Source organism: Myotis yumanensis, unplaced genomic scaffold, assembly GCF_028538775.1.
Source record: "Myotis yumanensis isolate MYYU_CA2020_CCGP unplaced genomic scaffold, mMyoYum1.0.hap1 SCAF_2, whole genome shotgun sequence".
Lineage (NCBI taxonomy): Eukaryota > Metazoa > Chordata > Mammalia > Chiroptera > Vespertilionidae > Myotis > Myotis yumanensis.
The window spans coordinates 159,686,583-159,708,440 of NW_027223753.1; the positions used below are offsets into that span (position 1 = coordinate 159,686,583).

Below are 21,858 nucleotides of genomic sequence, written 5' to 3' on the forward strand. Positions count from 1 at the left end.
TTGGGGGATTAGGGAGCTCCCCCCCTATCAGGCACAGAGCAGGGCTGATCAGGGGGTTTGGGTGCCTTCCCCTGTCACGCTGATCCCGGTGCCAGGAGCCTTGCTGCTCCGCTGATCCCGGTGCTGGGAGGCATATTACCCTTTTACTATATAGGATAGAGGCCTGGTGCACGGGTAGGGGCTGGCTGGTTTGCCCTGAAGGGTGTCCTGGATCATGGTGGGGGTCCCCCCTGGGGTGCCTGGCCAGCCTGGGTGAGGGGCTGAGGGCTGTTTTCCCGCTGGCAGTTGACTAAAAGCTCCCAACCGCTCCTTGTTTTCTTTCTTTCTTTTTTTTTTTAATTCTGGGCCAGCTTTAGCTCTGAGGCCTCGCTGCTGAAAACATGGATACAATGTTGCAGTCCGGGGCTGACTGACAGCCTGTTTTGTTTAGCTTCTTATTTGCAACATAGTAATAGTTGCTTAGAGTTGCAGTTGAGAGTCCGGCAAGTGAGGCGGGGAACATTGGAGTCTGCAGTTCCTGGAGGAAGCAAGCCTCCCTGCTCGCTTCAGTGCATGGCTGCCGGCCGCCATCTTGGCTGACAGTTAATTTGCATAAGGATACGCTGATTAGCCAATGGGAAGGGTAGCGGTCGTACGCCAATTACCATGTTTCTCTTTTATTAGTGTAGATGTAAATGGCTAAGCTATGGTCTGACTGTCAGACTGATAGCTATGACGTGCAATGACCACTAGGGGGCAGACGCTCAATGCAGGAGCTGCTGAGCTGCCTTGACTTGACAGTGGTGATTCTCAAGTGATACACCTCTGAACCAGAGATGAGGGAGCCCGATTCCGGGGTGTGCCACCCGAGAACTGCCCTCTCAATATCCGGGACCCCTTGGGGGATGTGGGAGAGCTGGTTTTGGCCCAATCCCTGCAGGCCAGCCCGAGGGACCCCACCTACCAGAGGGATCCTGCTCACTCCGTAGATGCCCTTCAAGTCACAATGCTGCCTCAGGTGTGGCCGGCCTGTAAGGGATCTCAGGAGGTTGGCTCCAGGGTATGCCTGGCCCACCTCCCTCAACCACCCCGCCAACCACCTTCTAATTAATTTCCTTCAATGTGCACGAATCCGTGCACCGGGGCACTAGTATTTTCTAATGCTTTTTCAGAAACAGACCATCCTTGGGGCTAAGGGTCAGGACCATATTGAAGGCCAGAGATACAGGGTTTGGGATGGAGACGATGAGAAGTACTGTATGGGAGGGCCACATGTGAGGAGCATGAGACTGAAGTCATTCTTGCTATTGTTAACGTACTTATTAACTCCATTTCTTTTTTCTTTTCAGGTTTGTATGGGACTGTTACCAGCCCCGCTTCAGGAGTGCACGAAATGAAAATTGGCCCCATCACCTTCCAGGTGGCCACTGGAGATATTGCTAAAGAAGCAGCAGATGTGATTGTGAATTCAACAACAAAGACGTTTGATCACAAAGCAGGTGCTTTACTTGTAGGACTGTTGCTACAGTAATGGTCACAGTAGATCCCTTGAAGGAGGGTTTCTATAACCAAACTATTCTGCAGCTGCTATAGCCAAACTAGTTTCTACAACTTTGGCTTAGTAATATGAATTAATAATTTTAAAATTATTTTGACATGGTTTCCTATAATTGGTAACAGTTATTTCCTGAATTTTTCTTTTTTTGATCAAAAATGCCCAGGTTGTAATGTAAGATTCCTTTAATAATTGGGAAAGACTTTAGATAATGAGGCAATCATTGTGATCTAAGTGTACTGTATTGATTTTTTATTCATGTTTGTAAATATGTTGATGTTCTCATGTAGGGGTCTCCAAAGCAATTTTGGAAAAGGCTGGACAAAATGTGGAAATAGAATGTTCTCGCCTAGGTAAGGCACAATGCTGTTTTTCAGTCGTAAAGTATAAGTGGAAGGCTGAATGTGGGAGGCTGTGGAGAGGGAGACAACATATTAATCTTAAAATCATACATTTTACTAAAGATTTCCACTCATAGAGAATTAGAAATGAAGAGGAGTGAAAAATGAGATCATGGCTAAAAAGAGAAGGTAAGCGAGACAGATTCATCAGAGGTGGTATTTCAGGAGTCTCTTATTGGCGTAAAACGCTTTATTTGACAAAGCAGACATTTTGCTTTGTAAACAATCAGAGAGTAGGTTCAGCATCTGATTTTGCATCTTTCTGTTTTGTGTTTCTTAGCTCAACAGCACAACAATGGTTATATAATTACTGATGGTGGATCACTGAAGTGCAAGAATATTATTCATGTCGTTGGTGGAGCTGATGTCAAGAGATCAGTTACCTGTGTTTTGCAAGAGTGTGAAAAACGGAATCACTCGACCATTTGCCTCCCAGCCATTGGGACAGGTTGGTAGCCTCCCAAGGCTAACTTCTTAGGTGTCCCTTTTCCCTTTGATTTCCTGCTGACTTGAATGCAGTTGATGCTGAGTCTGAGTAAGGGCAGCGTCCTCACCCCAAGGCAGTCACTGAGGGAATGAGCAAGACATCTGCTCTCTAATATGGAAGGAAAGAGAGAGGAAGGGAAAGGAGCAAAGAGAAAGAATGGCCATCCCCCTTCTCTTTTCACCGGTTCCTGTCTCTTTTTCCATCCCTTCCATATCCCCCATTATTTAGTACTTAACCTTCCCCTCCATCCGCTCTCCATGGAGAACATCAGTGCATTGCCTCCCACCTCCCTGTAACTGACTCCCAGATGAGCATTGCCAAGCCTCTTCTCTCAGCTCTTGAGCAGTGGCTGTGCAGGTTGGCCTTAGGGCATCTCTGCACAGAAATCTTTCAATTACCTTAACCCACCTTAGGAGAAGGGTGGGTTCTAATGGGTCAGAAACTCAACTCACCACCTTTCTCTTCTCAGCCTACTTGCCTCTTTCAAATTTCCTGTTTTCCTCTAACTATATAATGATTGTATGATTCATTCTCCATATAGAAAGAACTGCTCAGGTGGCAACCTTAATTCCTACTAGTCAGCTAAAATCTCACCAAGTGTGGGAAGAAAGACTTCCTGGAGGTTCAACATAACTTGCATGTAAAAAAGTATATATAATAACAAAAGCTTAGAGCTCTAGGTGTCTTACAAAATTATCTTAGCGTCTCCAAAGAAAAAAGATACACTGTAAAGTCAATTGATGATTAAGCAAAACAAAAATTGTTGTCTTTAAAGAGTATGATAATTCAATATGCATTAGTATCTTTTACTTTGGATGTTTTGAGAACACTAGTGAGCCAAGAAAGATTAACTGTGCTTGGTAACACAGAGAAACACAATGAACTGGACTCCGCTAAATAGAGCAAATATGAACATCAGACATCAAAAGTTAGATTTCCTTTTTCCATTGTTGGGCTGTTGGCTTGACATCCTGGAACAAGAACTCTCCACTGCATCTATGACTTCAAAAGCGTTTGCTGATGGATTGTTAGAAAAGTACATGGAGGTGAAAAATTTGGGGTGTGTGGATGCATTAGCTGAGAATTGGAATCCCTAATTTATTCCTCAGCCTTCTCCTATTGTGTCTTTATTTTTCTACTCATTTTTATTTGCCTTTCTAGGACAAGCTCAACAAGACACAGATAAGGTTGCTGAAGCCATAATGGATGCCATTGAAGACTTTATCCAGAAAGGACTTGTCCGGTCTGTGAAAAAAGTTAAAGTTGTTATCTTTCAGCCTCAAATAATGGATGTTTTTTGTGCCAACATGAAAAAAAGAGAAGGCTCCCAGGCTCCTTCACAGTCTATAATGTCTAAAATTGCATGTGAGTTGTTGATTTTTATGAAATGCATGTTCCTAATGTTGAGGTTATATGAGAAATAGCTAAAATTGTACAGTATTTTTTGTGGTAGTTTATTAGCTTCCCCTGGTTGTATTGATATATAATTGATATATGTCACTGTTTAAGGTATACTGCATAATGGTTTGACTTTACATATGTTACTGCAATATGTTTAGTTAGTTTCCATCATCTCATACATGTCTTAAACAGAGAAAGCAAAATGATTTTATTTCCTTGTGGTGAGAACTCTTAGAATTAACAGCTTTCATATATATCATACAGGTGTGTTAACTATAGTCATCATGCTCTACATTGTATCCTTGGTCATTATTTATCTTGTAACTGGAAGTTTGTACATTTGACCTCTTTTTTCAGTTTCCCCTTCCCCCAATCCACCTATGGCAACCACAAATGTGATCTCTTTTTTCTATGAGTGTGAGTTGTTTTTTTAGCTTTTTTTAGTGAGATTTTAAAAAATATATATTTTTATTGATTTCAGAGAGGAAGGGAGAGAGATAGAAAGATTCATGATTAGAGAGAATCGTGGATCGGCTGCCTCCTGCATGCCCCCTACTGGGTTCGAGCCACAACCTGGGCATGTGCCCTTGACAAGAATTGAGCCCAGGACCGTTCATTCCTTAGGCCGATGATCCATTCACTGAGCCAAACCAGCTAGGGCTGTAAGTGAGATCTTATGGTATTTGTCTTTTTCTGTTCACCTTGAATCGGCTAATCTTTAATGAACTATTAGAAAGAAAAATTAAGAAAACAATCCCATTTATAATTGTATCAAAAGAATAAAATATCTAGGAATAAATTTAACCAAGAAGGTAAAACTAATAAGACACTGATAAAAGAAATTGAAGAAGACAAAATAAATGCAAAGATATTATGTGCTCACGTATTGTAAGAATGAACATTGTTAAACTATCCATTCTTCCTAAAGCAATCTACAGATTCAGTGCAATCCCTATCAAAATTCCAATGGAATTTTCTCAGAAACACAACAAACAATTGTAAAGTTTGTATATAACCACAAAATACCTCAAATAGCAAAAGCAATTTGAGAAAGAATAGAAAAGGTAGAGGCATCACAATTTCTGATTTGAAAGTGTATTACAGAGCTACAGTAATCAAAACAGTAGGGTATTGGTGTAAACAGAAGCATAGATCAAAGAGAATAGAGAACCCAGAAAGAAACCCATGCATATATGGTCAATTAATTGATAACAGAAGAGCCAAGAATATACAAAGGGGGAAGGGTAGTTTAATAAATAGTGTTGGGCACCTACTTCAGTAGCACATATCTATATAAATAAAAGTCTAAGTGACAGTTACAACTGGTCGACTAAATGACTGGTTGACCACTCACTATTATAAGCATTGACCACCAGGGGAGATGCTCAACACAGGAACTGCCCCCTGGTGGTCAGTACGCTCCCAAGACCAACCTCCTGCAGTCCCTCCCCCAGGGAGGCCGGTCCAGATTGGCCCTGATCAGGACTGGGTAAGAAGTTCAGGCCAAGGCACCCCACCTTTGCATGAATTTGTGCACCAGGCCTCTAGTGTTAAAATAAATGGTGTTGGGAAAACTGGACAGCCATGCAAAAGAATGAAACTGGCCACCATCTTCCACCATACACAAAAATCCACTCAAAATAGATTAAAGACTTGAATGTAAGACCTGAAACCATAAAACGTCTAAAGGAAAACATAAGGGGTAAGCTTCTTAGCATCAGTCTTGACAATAATTTTTTGGATTTGACACCAAAACACAGCAAAAGCAAAAATAAACAAGTGGGAATATATCAAACAAAAAAGCTTCTGTAGAGCAAAGAAAACCATCAATATTTTTCTACTGAATGGGAGAAAATATTTGCAAGTCACATACCTGATTAGGGGTTAATATAAAAAATATATAAAGAACTCATACAACTCAATAGAAAAAACCCAAACAATCCAATTTAAAAATGCACAGAGGATATGAATAGACATATTTTTTTCCAAAGACAATATACAAATGGCCAACAGGTACATGAAAAGGTGCTTAGCATCACTAATCATTAGGGAAATGGAAATGAATATAATAATGAGATATCACTTCATGTATATTAGAATGCTATTATGGAAAAGTCAAAAAATAAGTGTTGACAAAAATGTGGAGAAAATGGAATCCTTGTGCACTGGGAATGTAAACTGGTACAGCCACTATAGGAAATAGGAGGTTCCTTTAAAAATTAAAAATATAAATAACACATGATCCAATAGTTACACTTCTGGGTATTTATCTGAAGGAAATGAAATAATTATCTCTAAAAGATATCTGCTGCCCATATTTCATTGAAGCAGCATTGAGATAGCCAAGGCATGGAAACAACAACATTGGCAAAATAAATGGATAAAGATGTGGTATATACAGGGTGGGACAAAAGTAGGTTTATAGTTGTGAGTATGTGAAACTGAGTTTATTCTTGTATAACTACTTATAAATTATTGTATTACTAGAGGCCAGGTGCACGAATTCATGCACAGGTGGAGTCCCTCGGCCTGGCCTGCAATTGGGGCTGCGGGAGTTTGGCTGGTCATGGCAGCTTGGCTGTGGGAGTGCACTGACCCCTGATGTGCATGTCATAGCTACAGGCCAGTCATCTGGTTGTAACAGTCGCTTAGGCTTTTATATGTATAGATTTTCCATATGGACAACTGTAAACCTACTTTTGCCTAATCCTGCATAGATGATGGAATATTATTCAGTCATAAAAAAGGAAATCCTGTTATTTTCACCTACATGGATGGACCTTGAGGGCATTACGCTAAATGAAATGTCAGACAGAGAAAGACAAATAATGTATAATAAGTCTAATATGTGGAATCTAAAAAAACCTGAATTCAGATAGAGAACAGATTGGTGGTTGCCAGAGGTGGGGTGGTTGGAGGTGGGCAGAATGGGTGAAAGTGGTCAAAAGGTACACACTTCCAATTATAAGATTAATAAGTCCTACAAATGCGATAAACAGCAGGGCAACTTTAAAAAAAAAAGAAGGAAAGAAGGTAGGGTGGGAGGAACAGAGGAAAGGAGAAAGAAAGGGAGAAATTGCTAATAGCTAAATATTTTTCTTTTTAAATCCAACGCAATTGTTGCATTCCCTTGTGTTTCTTTTTTTTTTTTAACATTTTTTTTTTTTTTTTTTTTTTTAGCATTTTTTGGCTTATCAAAGCAACCTTCCTCCAAACCAAAGCCTTTGGTTTTGGAGAAGAAAACGGAATCAGCAATTTTTCAGGTGTGTGGTGAAAATGAAACTTGTGTAGAAAACGCCCTCTCCTGCCTACAGAATCTGATGGAAAAGGAACAGAGTCTTTACACCAGTGAAGAGGAATGTATCAGAGACTTTGATGAAAAGGAATATCAGGAATTGAATAAGCTGCAGAAGGACTTGAATATTTTGGTGGACTTGGACCATCAGAAACCTTTGATTAAGGTTTCAGGAATTAGCAGAGATGTGGAAAAGGCTAGAAATGCAGTTGAGGAGATGATCAAGACAGTTAGATCAGCCAAAGAGCAGGAATCCAGAGCAGATTATATCACTGAGTTTGTAGAATGGCAATATGACGACAATAACACTTACCGTAGTTTTGAGAAAAGAACGAATATGAAATTGGAGGAGGCAAGAATAAAACAGGGAAAAACAGTTGATGTCCAAATTAATAATCAGAACTACACGGTGGACGTGAAAACATGCATTGCTACAGGTGCAAACGGACACAGTTTACAAATTCAGCGCATCACGAAACCTCAAGGTGAGTCAAACTTTCACGCTTGTTATCCACTATCTTACACTTACTTTGGGCTTAACAGTGTTTTGTACGTCTATCAATATTGTAGTCAAGTTGATAGAATTCAAGTAACTCTTATGCATTAAAATAAAAAATTTATGGAGTTTACATTAAGGTCGGGAAAATACAGCCTGGGTGAGCCCAACATCCTGAGGATGACCATCTTAGTGGTAACATAGCCAAACCTTGCCTTTTTGTAGTTTGCAAGCTTCCTAGAGCCAGTTTTTCTGGGAGGTAATGGCTGCTTCAGCCCGGAGAGGGACACCCATGGGCTTTAAAAAAAAGTGGCCCAAAGGTTTTATTTAGAACAAAAGGGAGAAGACAGCCTGGTCAGAAAGTGGGCACTTTCTGCCTCTGTGATTGGTACCCAGAAAGACCCCGGAGCCTGCAGGATCTCCCAGAAGTCACTGCATCCTCTGCCCTGAAAATAATGTTCCTAGACACACACACATAAGAAGCAGCCTCAGATTCTCTGATTGGATCTGCTTCCGAGAAGGGAATACTTGTCTCGTATAGAGGTGAGACAGACTTCCAACCACAGAAGTCCCCCACTGAAAACTAGTAAAAATGGCTTCCCTTTCAGTACCTTTTCTTCATCTTTTGGGAGATCAGTGTGTATGAATTCCTCACACTCTGAGCAACCCTGGGGCAATGAGAACTCAAGAATAAAATTTCATTTAGCAGAAGAGGAGATGGAGCTGCCCCCACAAACTGCCACATAGCAAAACCCACCCACCCAATCAACTCTTAAGGATGTTGTGAAGAATAATGAAGGAACAGATGTGGATGGCCTTGTGGTGGGAGCTCTAGGAAAAATCCATGCATTTGTAAACAAGAGAATAGCGACTATTTAAAACGTCACAGGGAATAATTCATTGTTGAGTTGTGACAAATTGGAGACCGAGCAGAATATGCAGTGTAGTCACACTACACCAGCAGTTCTCATATCTGGGCATGATCAAAACTGGTGAAGATGTAGGGACACAGGTTCCATCCCTCAGATATTTTGATTTGATTGATGTGTGTGTGTGTGTGTGTGTGTGTGTGTGTGTGTTTTAATAAGCATTACAGTTGGTTCTGTTATGGTCTGTGGTCTATGCTTTGAAAATCATTCTCCTAAAAATATAAGAAATGTATTGAATACATTGAATCAGGAGCTTGTAAAAGAAGAACACACATGCTATTCGGTTTTTTGAAGTATACCAGGGAGGGGGAATGTGTAGATGAGCCTTCCTGGGTATAGAGTGTCCTCAAATGTCTACTTTCCAGTTGAGAACCCTAGTCACTGGAGTGATATGAAGCAGCAGGATGTCTGTCTGGTTGAGCTACAGCCTGGCCTACCAGAATACAGCAAAGTGGCAGATGCCTTCAATCAGACCTGCTCACAATTCAAAATAGAGAAGGTAAGCATTCTGATGACATGGAGCTTCTTAATGGTGAAAATAAGGTGTATCATGTTCCTGGATAAATACATTTATATTTACTTCCTATCATATTTTTAACCCAGATAATATTTCATGGTAATTAGATTTTAGATTCTATATTTTACTCATCTCCCTATAATTCCTGAGACATTAATACTGAGATTTTTGAGTAATTTATTACAAGATACAGATTGCAATATGATATTAGAATACTGAAGACATATATTTCCTTTGTGAAGCAAGCTAATAAAAATTCAAAGTATGGCTTCAAAGCTGAAGTTGATAAGAAGGAAACCACCACAGGAAGACCAGTGAAGGCTTCTCAGGGTTGGGTTATGTGCCTTTGCCCCACTGTTCACAGGCCAACAGAGCTTGCTTCCTTAATAAACCTACTATTCCTTTCACTGTTCATCTCATTTACTAGTATTTTGGCATCTCCTACTCTTAAAAATTAATTTTTCTATTTGAAATTTGTGTTCTTTCTTGACTTCAATGGCAAAAATTCTTTAATGTTTTCTTCTACATTAATAAATTCGTTATCACTGGAATCTGTTTCTCCTCCAAAGCTCTCATCCTAGCTTTACCCACAAGATTTATACTTTGGTCTTCTGTCTCTGAACTTCACTGGGTAATGTTTTTACCCTTCATGGATACAGCTGTTATTTTAATGTTAATAGCCCCCAAATCAACGTATCACCAACCTGGATCTTTGACTCTAGCTCTAGAACATTTTCCCAGTGGACTAAGAATATCTCCACTTGATTATCTGTCTGCTAAATCAATTTCCTAAAACTTAACTCATCATCTCTAAGTAATTATCTTCCCCTTCCTTCTTGTTTCTGACCTAGGTTCCACCACTCCCTGAGTAAAGCTAGAGATTTTTGAGTTCCTTCTCTTCATCCATAATAATGAGTGTGCCAATAAGGTGAACAATTTCTGTCTTCGCAAATTTTCTTTTACTTTCTATTTGCATGGCCACAACTGCTCTTTAAAACTGGGGCCACGCCCCAAACACCAATGTGAGGGGATGCTCTGATGAACTCCAGCTGCTTCTCCCAAGAGAGTGAACCTGGGATAAGTGCATTTATATGTTAAGTTACTGGAGAACACCAAAGTCTTAGCATCGCTCCAGACTTCAGAGGCCTAGTTCTCAGCCTGGCCTCACTGTGCTGGGAAGGCAGACTACATTGCTATTTACTGCCCTGGCCTGGAATCCTGATTTCCTCCATTATGTTGTCACCCTTCTGTTGCCAATTCAAGGGTGCCAGTGCCTTTTGGCCCCTTTTGTGGTACTCTCTCCCATTATGTCTGTTCATGTAGTTAAGCACATCATAATTCAAAAAAGATTTGAAATGTCCTAAGAGATATATACCAGAGAGAAACCAAGATAGTGGCAAAGGAAAACACTGGCACTTGCATCCTCCTACAACCACATCAAAATTACAACTAAAATACAGAACAACCATCATTCAGAACCACCTGAAATCTGCTAAATGGAAGTCCTACATCTAGAGAATTAAAGAAGAAAGCACATTGAGACTGGTAGGAGGGGTGAGGTGCAGAATGGGCTGGTCTGATACCCACCTGTGGCATGTTTTTAATTGGGAGGGATATCTTGATTGAGGAGGACTCCCATGAGGAACAGTCCAATACCAGACCCCAACCCCAGGGTTCCATTGCTGAGAAGAGAACTCCCATGACCTCTATCCAGCTGTAAAAACCAGTGGGGATTGTGTCTGAGTGACACAGAGGCTACTGGAATCCCAGGCAGTTCCTCTTAAAGGGCCCATGCATGGACTTAGACTCATTACTTCTGAGCTCCAGCACTGGGGCAGCAGCATGAAAGGATCAAGTGACATAAGGAGACATAAATTGTCTTGCAGCAGGGAAAGCCATCTTCTTCCTCCTTCTTTTGGCTATTGTGGGCATCCCTAACCCTTTTCCTTTTCAACTTCCTATAATTGTGTATTTAAGATAATAGTATATACTTGAGTTTTGTTTTTCTATTCATCCATTTGGACCATTTTTATCTTTTTAAAAATATGTTTTTAATGATTTCAGAGAGAAGAAGAGAGAGGGATAAAAACATCAATGATGAGAGAGAATCATTGATTGGCTGCCTCCTGCATGTTCTCTACTGGGGATAGAGCCCACAACCAAGGCATGTGCACTTACCAGAATCAAACCTCAACCTTCTGGTTCAAGGGTGGATGCTCAAGCATTGAGCCACCCTGGCCGGGTCAATCTTTATCTTTTAATTGGAGGGCTTAGTCTGTTTAATGAATTTACTGATATGTTTGGGTTTAAACATGCCATATTAATCTTTTTTCCTATGTATCACTTGTACTCTGCTCCTTTTCTCTCTTTTCCTACCTTATATTACATTAAGTATTTTTGTCATTTCATTTTTATGCCCTATTAAAATGTTCATTACTTATCCTATTATAATCCTTTCTTTGGTTACTTAGGGATTATTAAACTCTAGTGCAAATTTCCCAAACAATGCCATGCATTTTGAACACTTTAAACCATTTATCCCTCCTGCCTCTTGTACTACTTTTACCTGTATTTTAATTCTATGTATATTTGAAACCCTATAAAACATTTTAATTTTTTAATACAGTTATTGTATATTTACCCTTTTAGCCCACTGCCCTTCCATTTTTCTTGCATCTTCATGCCTACACCTTGGGATCATTCTCCTTCTGCTTTGACTGTTTTTTCAGGTGTAGATCTGGTTGTGATGTTTCTGGTAGTCGAAGTTTTTGTCTGAAAATGTCTTCGTTTCACTTTCATTCTTTGAAGGATATTTTTGCTGGGTGTAGAATTCTGGATGACAGTTATTTTCTTTAAGCACTTTGAAGGTGCTATTCTACTATCTTCTGACTTTTTTTTTTCACTCTGCACTGCCCTTCTATCTTGGAATTTGGTCCGTTAAGTCTTTGTTGCCTTCAAACAGCTATCCCTCTCCCCCCCAAGCCCTTTTAGTAGTTGTTGGCAAGAGGATTGGTGTGATACAAATAGTTTAAAACAGCCAGAAGCCTGCTACTAACATAAACCTACTAAGTAACATTTTAAGATTTACTTGCAGTGTTTTTTTAACCTTATAATTTATCACATTATGAATATAGAATCAGATTGCTGTTTTCAAAACTTCTTGAAGTAATTATTTTCTTTGTGTGGTTATTAAATTTTAGAAAGCTGGGTGCTAGCTTCAGCAGCACATATGCTAAGAAAAAGGTGAGGAACAAGAATGAAAAGACTAAGGCGTAAGAATTATTTCAAAACTCTAAGATGAAATTTTTAAGGCTTTGGAAGATGAGTAAAAGAAATAAAATTTAAGATAAATAGAAACAAAATGGAAGTAGACAGTTTAAAGATTAGAAACTTAATGGTAGATAAAAAGAAAAATAAATTTTAAAATCACAAATCAGATTAACAAAAAGCATGATAATGCAGAGACTTGGAGCTAGAGGTCAAACTGTATCTTAATGAAAAAACAGGAATCCTAAAACTGAAAAAGCAAACAAACCAAGTGATGGCAGGTAACAGTGTTAGAACTGAGAGTCCTTTAGAATGGAAGAAGATTCTGACAACCTTATGGAACTACCACTACCTATTGATTAGGGAAGTTCTGAGGCTGATCTGCAATCCAGGATCCATGTTTTCACCACAGCCCTGGAACCACAAAGCGGATGGTCAGAGCATGGCCATTTTGAAATGCAGATTGGTGTAGCCACTATGGAAAATGGGGTGGAGGTTCCTCAAAATATTAAAAATGGAATTGCCTTATGAGCCAGTGATCCCACTTCTGGGAATATATGTAAAGAAACTAGAAACACTGGTTTGAAAGAATTTATATGCACCCCTATATTCATTGCAGCAGTATTTACAATAGCCAAGATTTGGAAGCAGCCCAAGTGCTCACCCGTAGATGAGTGGATAAGAAAGTGGCAGTACATTTACACATTGGAATACTTGTGTGGGCTGTAAAAAAGAAGGAAATCTTACTTTCTATGCCAGCATGAATGGAACTAGAGGGGATTATGTTAAGTGAAAAAATTCAGAGAAAGACAAATGCCATATGATTTCACTTACATGTGGAATCTATTGAATAAAATAAACAAAAAAAAAATAGAAACAGATTCATATATACAGAGGACAGACTGATAGCTGTTAGAGGAGAGGGTATTAGGGGACCTGGTGACAAAGGTGAAGGAATTAAGAAGTACAAATTACTAGTTGCAGAATAGCCACAGAGGTGTAAATTACAGTGTAGGGAATATAGTCCATAATATCGAGATAAATGGGTATAGGACTAGATGGATACTTGATGCAGCACGGAGGGGAGGGGGGGCCACTCTGTAAAGTACATAATCTTTCAACTACTTTGTTATATACTTGAAACTTATAGAGAATGATATTGAATGTAAACTGTAATTGAAAAATAAATTGGAAAAGAAAAAGCATGGCCACTTTGGTCTACAGCCAGGTTCCCTGCCTCCAGGATTCACTCCCCACTCTTCCAATTGGGAGAGATTAATTTTCATGAACTAATTTCCTTCTTGCCTAGACACTCTAGTGCTTCTCCCATGGTTAGACCTTAACTAAGTAAACCAATATCTTAAAACGACTGAAGAGGAGAGAGGCTAATGGATAAAGAGGGATAGACTGCAACAGGAGCAGTAATTACAGTGAAAGTAAGAAGCAGGAGTTGAGCTGCCTTGGTTGTCTAAGATCCTAAATATTGCTTGCTGCATGTGGTGCATAAAAGATGTTAAAAATTAAAACAACTCCCCCCCCCCCCCCCAAGGCCTGATTTGTGAAGCAGTGGATCTAAAAAGATTTCTGAATGCAGAGAGCTGCCATCTGGCATTGAATTCGCTGAATTTTTACTTATAAAAAATAGTGGTCATGCTCTGGACAGTGGTGGATCCGTTGGTTTGAGTGCCATCTGGAACACCAAAAGGTTTTGGTTTGATTCCTGGTCAGTGCACATACCTAGGTTGTGGGTTTGAGTCTTGCTTGGGCACATATAGGAGGCAATAGATCGATGTTTCTCTTTCATATCAATGCCCTCCCACACCTATCTCTATCTCTATCTCTATCTCTATCTCTATCTCTATCTCTGTTTTTCCCCTTCCTCTCTCTAAACATATCCTCAGGTGAGGATTAAAACAACAACAAAATAGTGATCATGTTTCATTTGCTGTATCTGCCACAGGCCCTTGGCACTGACAGAATGTTTTTCCTTCTTGATTTGCAGATTGAGAGAATCCAGAATCGAAGTCTCTGGCAGCACTACCAGACAAAGAAAAAAACCATGGATGACAAAAATGGCCATACACAAAATGAGCAGCTGCTCTTCCATGGGACAGATGCTGACTCCTTGCTGCATGTCAATCAACATGGCTTTAACCGCAGTTATGCAGGAAAGAATGGTAAGGAAGTAAGTCACGTGGCTGCTCCAAAGGAGGTGTCAGCCAAGAGAAGCCAAGCTGGCTCAGGGGTCCCACAGATTGCATTGTGTTCCCTCATGGCTCATGGCCTGGGTGCAGCCAAAGTTTCAGGTCAGACTCACCATGTTTCCTCCCAAAGGGACTGACTGGCCCTTTGAGGTGGAGGAATGATTTTTAAAAATCAAAAACATAATTTTTTTTAAAAGAGGCTTTAGAGAGAACTGAACATTATATTAACATTATTTGACATATTGAGTCAATACATCAAATTATAGACAAATTGAAATTCTTAAAAATGTTGTTTTTCTTTTTACAGCTACGAAATACGGAAAGGGAAGCTACTTTGCTGTCAAGGCCAGTTATTCTGCCGGTGATACTTACTCCAAACCTGACGCAAATGGGAAAAAGCATATGTATTATGTGCGTGTGCTCACTGGATTGTACACACTTGGAGAATCTTCATTCATTGTGCCTCCTGTAAAGAATCCTCAAAATCCTCTTGACCTGTATGATACTGTCACAGATAATGTGAGCACTCCAAGTTTATTTGTGGTATTTTATGACTACCAGGCTTACCCAGAATACCTCATTACTTTTAAAAAATAACATTTTGGTATCCTTCACAGAAGACATTATTTATCTACACAAGTAATTTTCAACATTTTTCAACTCATGGCACACAAAAACTAATTACTAAAATTATGTGACACACACAAAAATATATTTTTTGCCTACCTGACAGAAAAAAACCAACAGTATGGTTTTGATTCACTCACAGTTATTGTGCTGGCTCTTGTCATTAAAAATATATATTTTTATTGATTTCAGAGAGGAAGGCAGAGGGAGAGAGAGAAATATCAATGATGAGAGAGAATCATTGATCAGCTGCCTCCTGCACGCCACACACTATGGATTGAACCAGCAACCTGGGCATGTGTCCTGACCAGGAATTGAACCGTGACCTCCTGGTTCATAGGTTGATGCTCAACCATTGAGCCACGCCGGCCAGGTGGCTGTTGTCATTTTTTTACTTGACAATCTAACGGAAATGAGGTCAGCGTCCCTGACTAGTCAGGTATTGCATGTTCTAAAAACTTTTGCGGCACACCAGTTCAAAATTGCTAATCTATACTATGTACAACAAGTTTTAGATTTTTTTTCTCTTAACTGCTTATTCTAAGATCAAAGGATCCTTGTCACTGAAGTCAGACTTTCTTCAGCTTCTCTTTCATAACTGCAGCGACCTTTTCTTTAAATCAATAAATTTGAGAATTTAAATTAGATTAATTTAGTTACAACTGTGTGTCCACAACCATGGACATCAAATCTGCAGAAGAAAAGAACAGGTTTATATTTCTAGGAAAAAAAGGAAAGCCTTAATCTTAAAAGTCGAGGGCACAGCTATGAAATTTTAGCTGCCACTAAAGTGATGCCAAATTACTGTGGGGAGCACAACATACTGAGTGAACTGCTGTCTTTCCTTGGGCAAAGATGGTGTCTTATTAATTTTATTTTATCCCTGGACTGAGGCCTGCATCTGAAGTCCAATGCATTTTCCAGAAATGTTTCATGAACCAATTAAGAATGAAAAGGTCGAAGGAGAACCAAGATGGCGGTGTAAGGTATAAACCTGTGCGTGCTGCCTCCCACAACAACACTGAAATTACAACTATAAGACAAAACAGCTATCATCCAGAACCACCAGAAAGCTGGCCATCCAGCCAGTTTGAATGAAAAGGTTCCTCCAGCCAGTTTGGCTCAGTGGATACAGCGTCAGCCTGCGGACCAAAGGGACAAAATGTGCACCAATGAAAAGTTGCACATTCTAGTCAAGGTTTGATTCAAGTCAAGGGTATGTATCTCGGTTGCAGGCTCCTCCCAGGCCCAGGCCCTGGTTGGGTGAGGAATAACAAAAAAACAAACAAATAAACAAAAAGACTGAAAAGATCTAGTCCAGTGGTTGGCAAACCCATTTGTCAACAGAGCCAAATATCAACAGTACTTCTTCAAAATAGACTCGCCCAGGCCGAAAACCAACTCTGTGCATGGGCCATGAAGTTTCAATCACTCTGTACATGCGGGCGTATGTGATATTTTGTGGAAGAGCCACACTCAAGGGGCCAAAGAGTCGCATATGGCTCATGAGCCGCAGTTTGCAGACCACTGGTCTAGTCAGACTCCTATCCAAGTAGGAACCATTTCTTCTACATCCTTGACTTATTGTCATGTTGCCTTAAATCAAACAGATTCCATGATAGGGAACTTGGTTTTTCATGAGCCAGTCCATGACAGGGACTCCAGTTGGGGCTGTGGGACTGCAGTGCAGCTGGGCCCTGCACAGCTCAGACCTGTGGTCTGCCTTGTCGCGTAGATGAATCGTGTCCCCTGGAGTTGTGCAGCACAGCAGCCCAGGCCCCAGTTGGTCCTTTTAATGTTGAATCCAAATCTGCCTTCTTATAACTTTTCATTGGTGCACATTTGGTCCCAGTGGAAACAGTAGGATAATGCCTGCTACATTTTCAGTGTGAAACCCTCTATTATGTTAAGATGAAATGAATTCCAAGATTATTAAATGGCATATTTTCTTTGGCAGCCTAGCTTTTGATGATTTAAATCAAATACACACAGCAAAGGAATGAAATATAATGCTAATTTGCTAACTCAGTATCTGTTGGACGGTAAAGGAAAGTTTTTTTTTTTTAACTTTTCCCTAGGTAAATTTCAGGCTCAAACACTGCTTATTGAGCACTTAGCTTGTACCAGATAGTATAATCGATGCTTTCATATACAGTGCTAATTGTATTCCCCAAACAATCCTGTGAGGTAAGAATTATATCCCCATTTTAAAGCTGAGGAAACTGATGCTCAGAGTGCAAGCAGCTTCCTTGCCTGAGGTCGGTCACCTAGGTAACGACCCTCAGAGCCAGCAGAATCAGGTCCTGTGTCATCAAGCCTCTGTTCTTCTCATGACAGAACATGGCCTCTAGATGAATGTTATGAATCCAGGAACATCTCAGCTAATCTGCGAGCCGCTTTTATATTTCCTCCACTTTTTCCTTCTGGCTTTGGTTACTATCCTAGTTCTCATTTGAAGTTCTGTAGGCTGAGATCAGAGCTGATGCCCAAGCAAAGCCTGTGCAGATGGTGCACTCCGACACCAGGGGTAGCTCTTCCCTGGCTCAGGGAACAGCACCTGAGCTTGAAGTAGAGGTAGGTGGCTGAGAGGGCCACAGTGGCTGCTTCATTAACAGATATCTTGACATTTTTCTTGCTGTTGTTTGTTTTGTAAGGGGATTGGGCACTGGCATCTCAATTAGGGCTTGACGATGAATGTAAGAAATAAAAAAGGAGAGGCCCGCTCTCTATTGCTGTTCCTCCAGTGGTTTGGTTAACTTAGGACAAGACTGAATATCAGGGTGCATTGAATCAAGGTACAATGATCCAGTCAGTAAATGTTAAGTTATCCCCAATCAAGAGAAATATGTCACTTATCTGCTTTTTGAATAAAAGACTTGAAAAATGTCATGTGGTGGTGAACATTTTTATCCTTGAGGGCAAATACTGGAGAGCTTGATGATGAACACAGGCCACTGCTGAGAAAGACCACAATTACATATGACAGCATCAGAGGATCCTCAGAGTAGTAATATTATTTAGCTGAGCCCTGGCAGGGTGGCTCAATCGGTTGGAGTGTCGTCCTGAGTACCAAAAGGTTTCTGGTTTGATTCCCAGTCAGGGCACATATTGAGATTGCATACAGGAGGAAACCGATTGATGTTTTACTTTCACATTGATGTTTCTCTCTCTCTTTCCTCCTCTCTCTCTCTAAAATAAATAAATAAATACATAAATAAATAAATAAATTTTAAAAAGCATACCCTCGGGTGAGGATTAAAACAAAAATAGTCTCTCTTTAAAAAAAAAAATCGGCTAACAATTACCAGAAGGGCACAGCGCAGGTTTAGTTCAGTAAATTTGAAGGGCAAACTGACCCCAGCAAGTATCCCCTGCTGAAAGAAGCCCACCTTGAGCCTGTGATAGGTCATGGTGGTCAACTCCAGGGCAGAGGTTCTTCAACTGTTTTTGGTATTTAAATCACCTGAGGTGTCTGCTGAGACTGTAAATCCTGGCCCATTCCAAGGGAGCCAGATTCTGTAGATATAGAGGGTGCCCAGAAGCCTGCATTTGCAGCAAGCACCTCAGATGCTTCTGAAACCCTTGGTTCCCACAGCCACTTAGGACCCTCATGGGCCCCAGGCACTTTGGCCTTTGTGGGTCTCTTACCCTATTAAGTATTAAAACTTCTACTTTTTAACTTCATTGATATAAACATGAATGTACTTGAGGATGGATTAAACTTTTTTTTTAAAAGAAACTAAACCACTTTTGTGACCCTTGAAAGCTCAGGGGCTCTAGCCACTGTGCCTACTGTATAGGTCAGCCTACTGTGACTGTAGGCACAGGATGAGCTTGTAATCCTTAATCCCTCTAGCCTGTAGCACAGTGGTTCCCAATGGGGGTACACACCCACTGGGGGGCAATTTGATTTTTAGGGTGGGCAATTTTAGAATGAGTTATTAACAGTGAATTTTTTGCATTTCTTATGGTTCTAGGGGCCTCATACCAAGTATATAAATATATATTGTGACATATTTATGCATTTCAGTTCTCTTTGTTTTGAAACTTTATTTGCTATTTTTTCATATCACTTCATATTATTATTATTTTTTAAACAATTTCTTAGTGATTTCTTCCTCAGTACTTCAATTGTCTTTTCATTCTTTTGTTTTTCTCTTTCATGGATGCCATGTTCTTTGGAAGCTTATTTAGACCAAGTTAATGGCCTTTAAGGCTTCTTCCATGTGAATATGAGTTCACTTTTTGAATAATAAGAATTATATGTCACAGGGAGTGGGGGGACATCAGGTTTTAGAGATACTGAGGTGGAGCATGGCTAAAAAAAGGTTGGGAGCCACTGCTGTAGAGTAAGTGCTTTAATAATTGACTTCCACTCATTCAGGCAGCTCATTTGAGAAACAGAGGATGAAACAGGTCCGAGGTACACAAGAACCACTGCTCTAGGGTAAGTGCTTTAATAATTGAACTGCCCTAGCTGGTTTGGCTCAGTGGATAAAACGTCGGCCTGCGGACTGAAGGGTCCCAGGTTCGATTCTGGTCAAGGGCACATGCCTGGCTTGCAGGCTTGATACCCAGAAGAGGGCTTGCAGGAGGCAGCCAATCAATGATTATTTCTCATCATTGCTGTTTCTATCTCTCTCTCCTTTTCCCTTCCTCTCTGAAATCAATAAAAATATATTTAAAAAAATAATCGATCTCACTTACTCAGGCAGCTCATCTGAGAAACAGGATGGAATAGGACCGAGGTACCCAGGTGGCTGACAGCCTGCCCTTTCACTCTCTTCTCTCTCAGGCTCCCCACTTGCAGAGAGCCAGGACCTCTTGCTGCATCATAATCTCTTTATTTGAAGTCAGGAAATTATATCCTATTACCTATTTACACTTTGAGTCCATTCATACCAATGTATTTTTTAAAAACTGTATTTTTTATTGACTTCAGAGAGGAAGGGAGAGGGAGAGAGAGACAGAAACATCAATTAATCAGCTGCCTCCTGCATGCCCCCACACTGGGGATCAAGCCTGCAACTCAGGCTGGGAATTGAATCGTGACCTCCTGGTTCATATGTGGACGCTCAGCCACTGAGCCACAACAGTTGGGCCCAATGTCTTAATTGTTTCCAGCTCTGCATGTCAAAGACTATAATCTCTGAGTCAAATGTTTTGTCCCAGAACAACTTTCAAATGTTTCTGACCTACACTAAGAAATACATTTTATATTAGGCTCAGTACACACAAAAATATACCTGAAAAGTTTTATGAAATATAGTTACCCTGAAAAAAAATACTTTTTCTGTGAAGTTTCACAGAATACTTACATTTACTATTGAATTCATTGAAATTACCTATTATGTCCAATTAAAAAAATGTTGATCACACTCGATAGGTTGATTTTTTGACTCATTAATGCAGTGGTTCTCAACCTGTGGGTCGCAACCCCTTTGGGGGTCGAACGACCCTTTCACGGGGGTCGCCTAAGACCATCCTTCATATCAGATATTTACATTACGATTCATAACAGTAGCAACATTACAGTTATAAAGTATCAACGAAAATAATTTTATGGTTCGGTCACAACATGAGGAACTGTATTTAAAGGGTCACAGCCTGCAACTTGAAAAACAATGGGCAATGGAGTAACAAACATAAAAAATAAAATTTTTGAAGACAAAGATATGTATATTTCTGCAATAGAGATACACCTACTAAGGCTCATGGACATCATACCCTTGGCTACAACATCTGCCCCAATGTATTTGATGGAGTATTGCCAACAAGGCATCCCTTTAACAATAACCCGCTCAGATATTTAACAAACACCTGCCATATTCTGGTCACTGATCTGGCTCTGTGAATACAGCAATAATCAAAGTCCAAACCCTCATGCTGTGAGATTCTGGTTGGGGAAGATAAACAACAATCAAATAAATAGGTAAATATATAGTGATCAGATGGTGGTAAGTGCTACAGAAGGGTTTTTTTCCAGATCCTCCTTTCCTGGTCATGTTCACACAACACCTCCCTCCCTCGCTCTCACCTGGAAGGCAGTTTTTTTATTTATTTACTGATACCTTCAGTCTGAAGACTGAGAAGGATGGGGCCAGTAGTGAGCTAATCAAAAAGGTGACTTAGTCTATCTTTTGTTATGTATTTGTTTCATAAGTGGCTATGCAGAAATCAATATGCTTTTCTAATTTTTAAATTCTTACAGAGTAATGGTAATAATTATCCCCAGATCTTGCAAATGTAATGAGTGGGATCAATTTCACCAAACCAAGCCAGTGGAAAAGTAGTACATAGAAAGGTGGTATAAGTGGTGAATTAGAAGAGTGGACACTGGTGCAAGGGAACTTCAAAGGTGGGAGAAGCAGGCACGAACCAAAGTCAGGGGCATCCTGGATGAAGGAAGTGTGATTTGAACCAGGGCTGGTAGAGAGTTTAGACAGAAAAGTATGAGGACCTATCAGGAGGGAGAAGTGGCACAGACAAGGGAGGTGGGACTGTTGAGGCACAGCAAGTAGGCCAGTCTTACCACTGCAGATGAGAGATGAGGTGGGAGAGTTAGTTGGGTGAGGGTCTGTGGAGGGCTCTGAAATCAGAACACAGAGTCTGGATTTTATCCTATTGGCATTGGGAGTGGCTGAGAAACTTTGAGTAGGGGGATGGTTAAAATAGCGACATTATGGCAGAGTGTGGGAAG

General features: G+C 40.3%; 1 protein-coding gene across 4 annotated transcripts in view; it reads left to right on the top strand.

The window, feature by feature from the left end:
• LOC139003906 (protein mono-ADP-ribosyltransferase PARP14-like) overlaps nucleotides 1–18,044 on the top strand; it is a 65,837-nt gene extending 47,793 nt beyond the window's left edge. For 3 of the 4 annotated variants that reach the window (XM_070406335.1, XM_070406336.1, XM_070406337.1), the window contains 8 exons: nucleotides 1,329–1,478; nucleotides 1,825–1,887; nucleotides 2,216–2,383; nucleotides 3,584–3,787; nucleotides 7,004–7,603; nucleotides 8,909–9,042; nucleotides 14,330–14,504; nucleotides 14,839–18,044. In XM_070406335.1, coding sequence (XP_070262436.1) covers nucleotides 1,329–1,478; nucleotides 1,825–1,887; nucleotides 2,216–2,383; nucleotides 3,584–3,787; nucleotides 7,004–7,603; nucleotides 8,909–9,042; nucleotides 14,330–14,504; nucleotides 14,839–15,128 — 1,784 coding nt within the window. In that variant the 3' untranslated portion in view covers nucleotides 15,129–18,044. Of the gene's footprint in view, nucleotides 1–1,328; nucleotides 1,479–1,824; nucleotides 1,888–2,215; nucleotides 2,384–3,583; nucleotides 3,788–7,003; nucleotides 7,604–8,908; nucleotides 9,043–14,329; nucleotides 14,505–14,838 lie in introns of those variants that run through there. The other variant, XM_070406338.1, reaches the window with a different exon arrangement.
• Nucleotides 18,045–21,858: the final 3,814 nt, after the last annotated feature.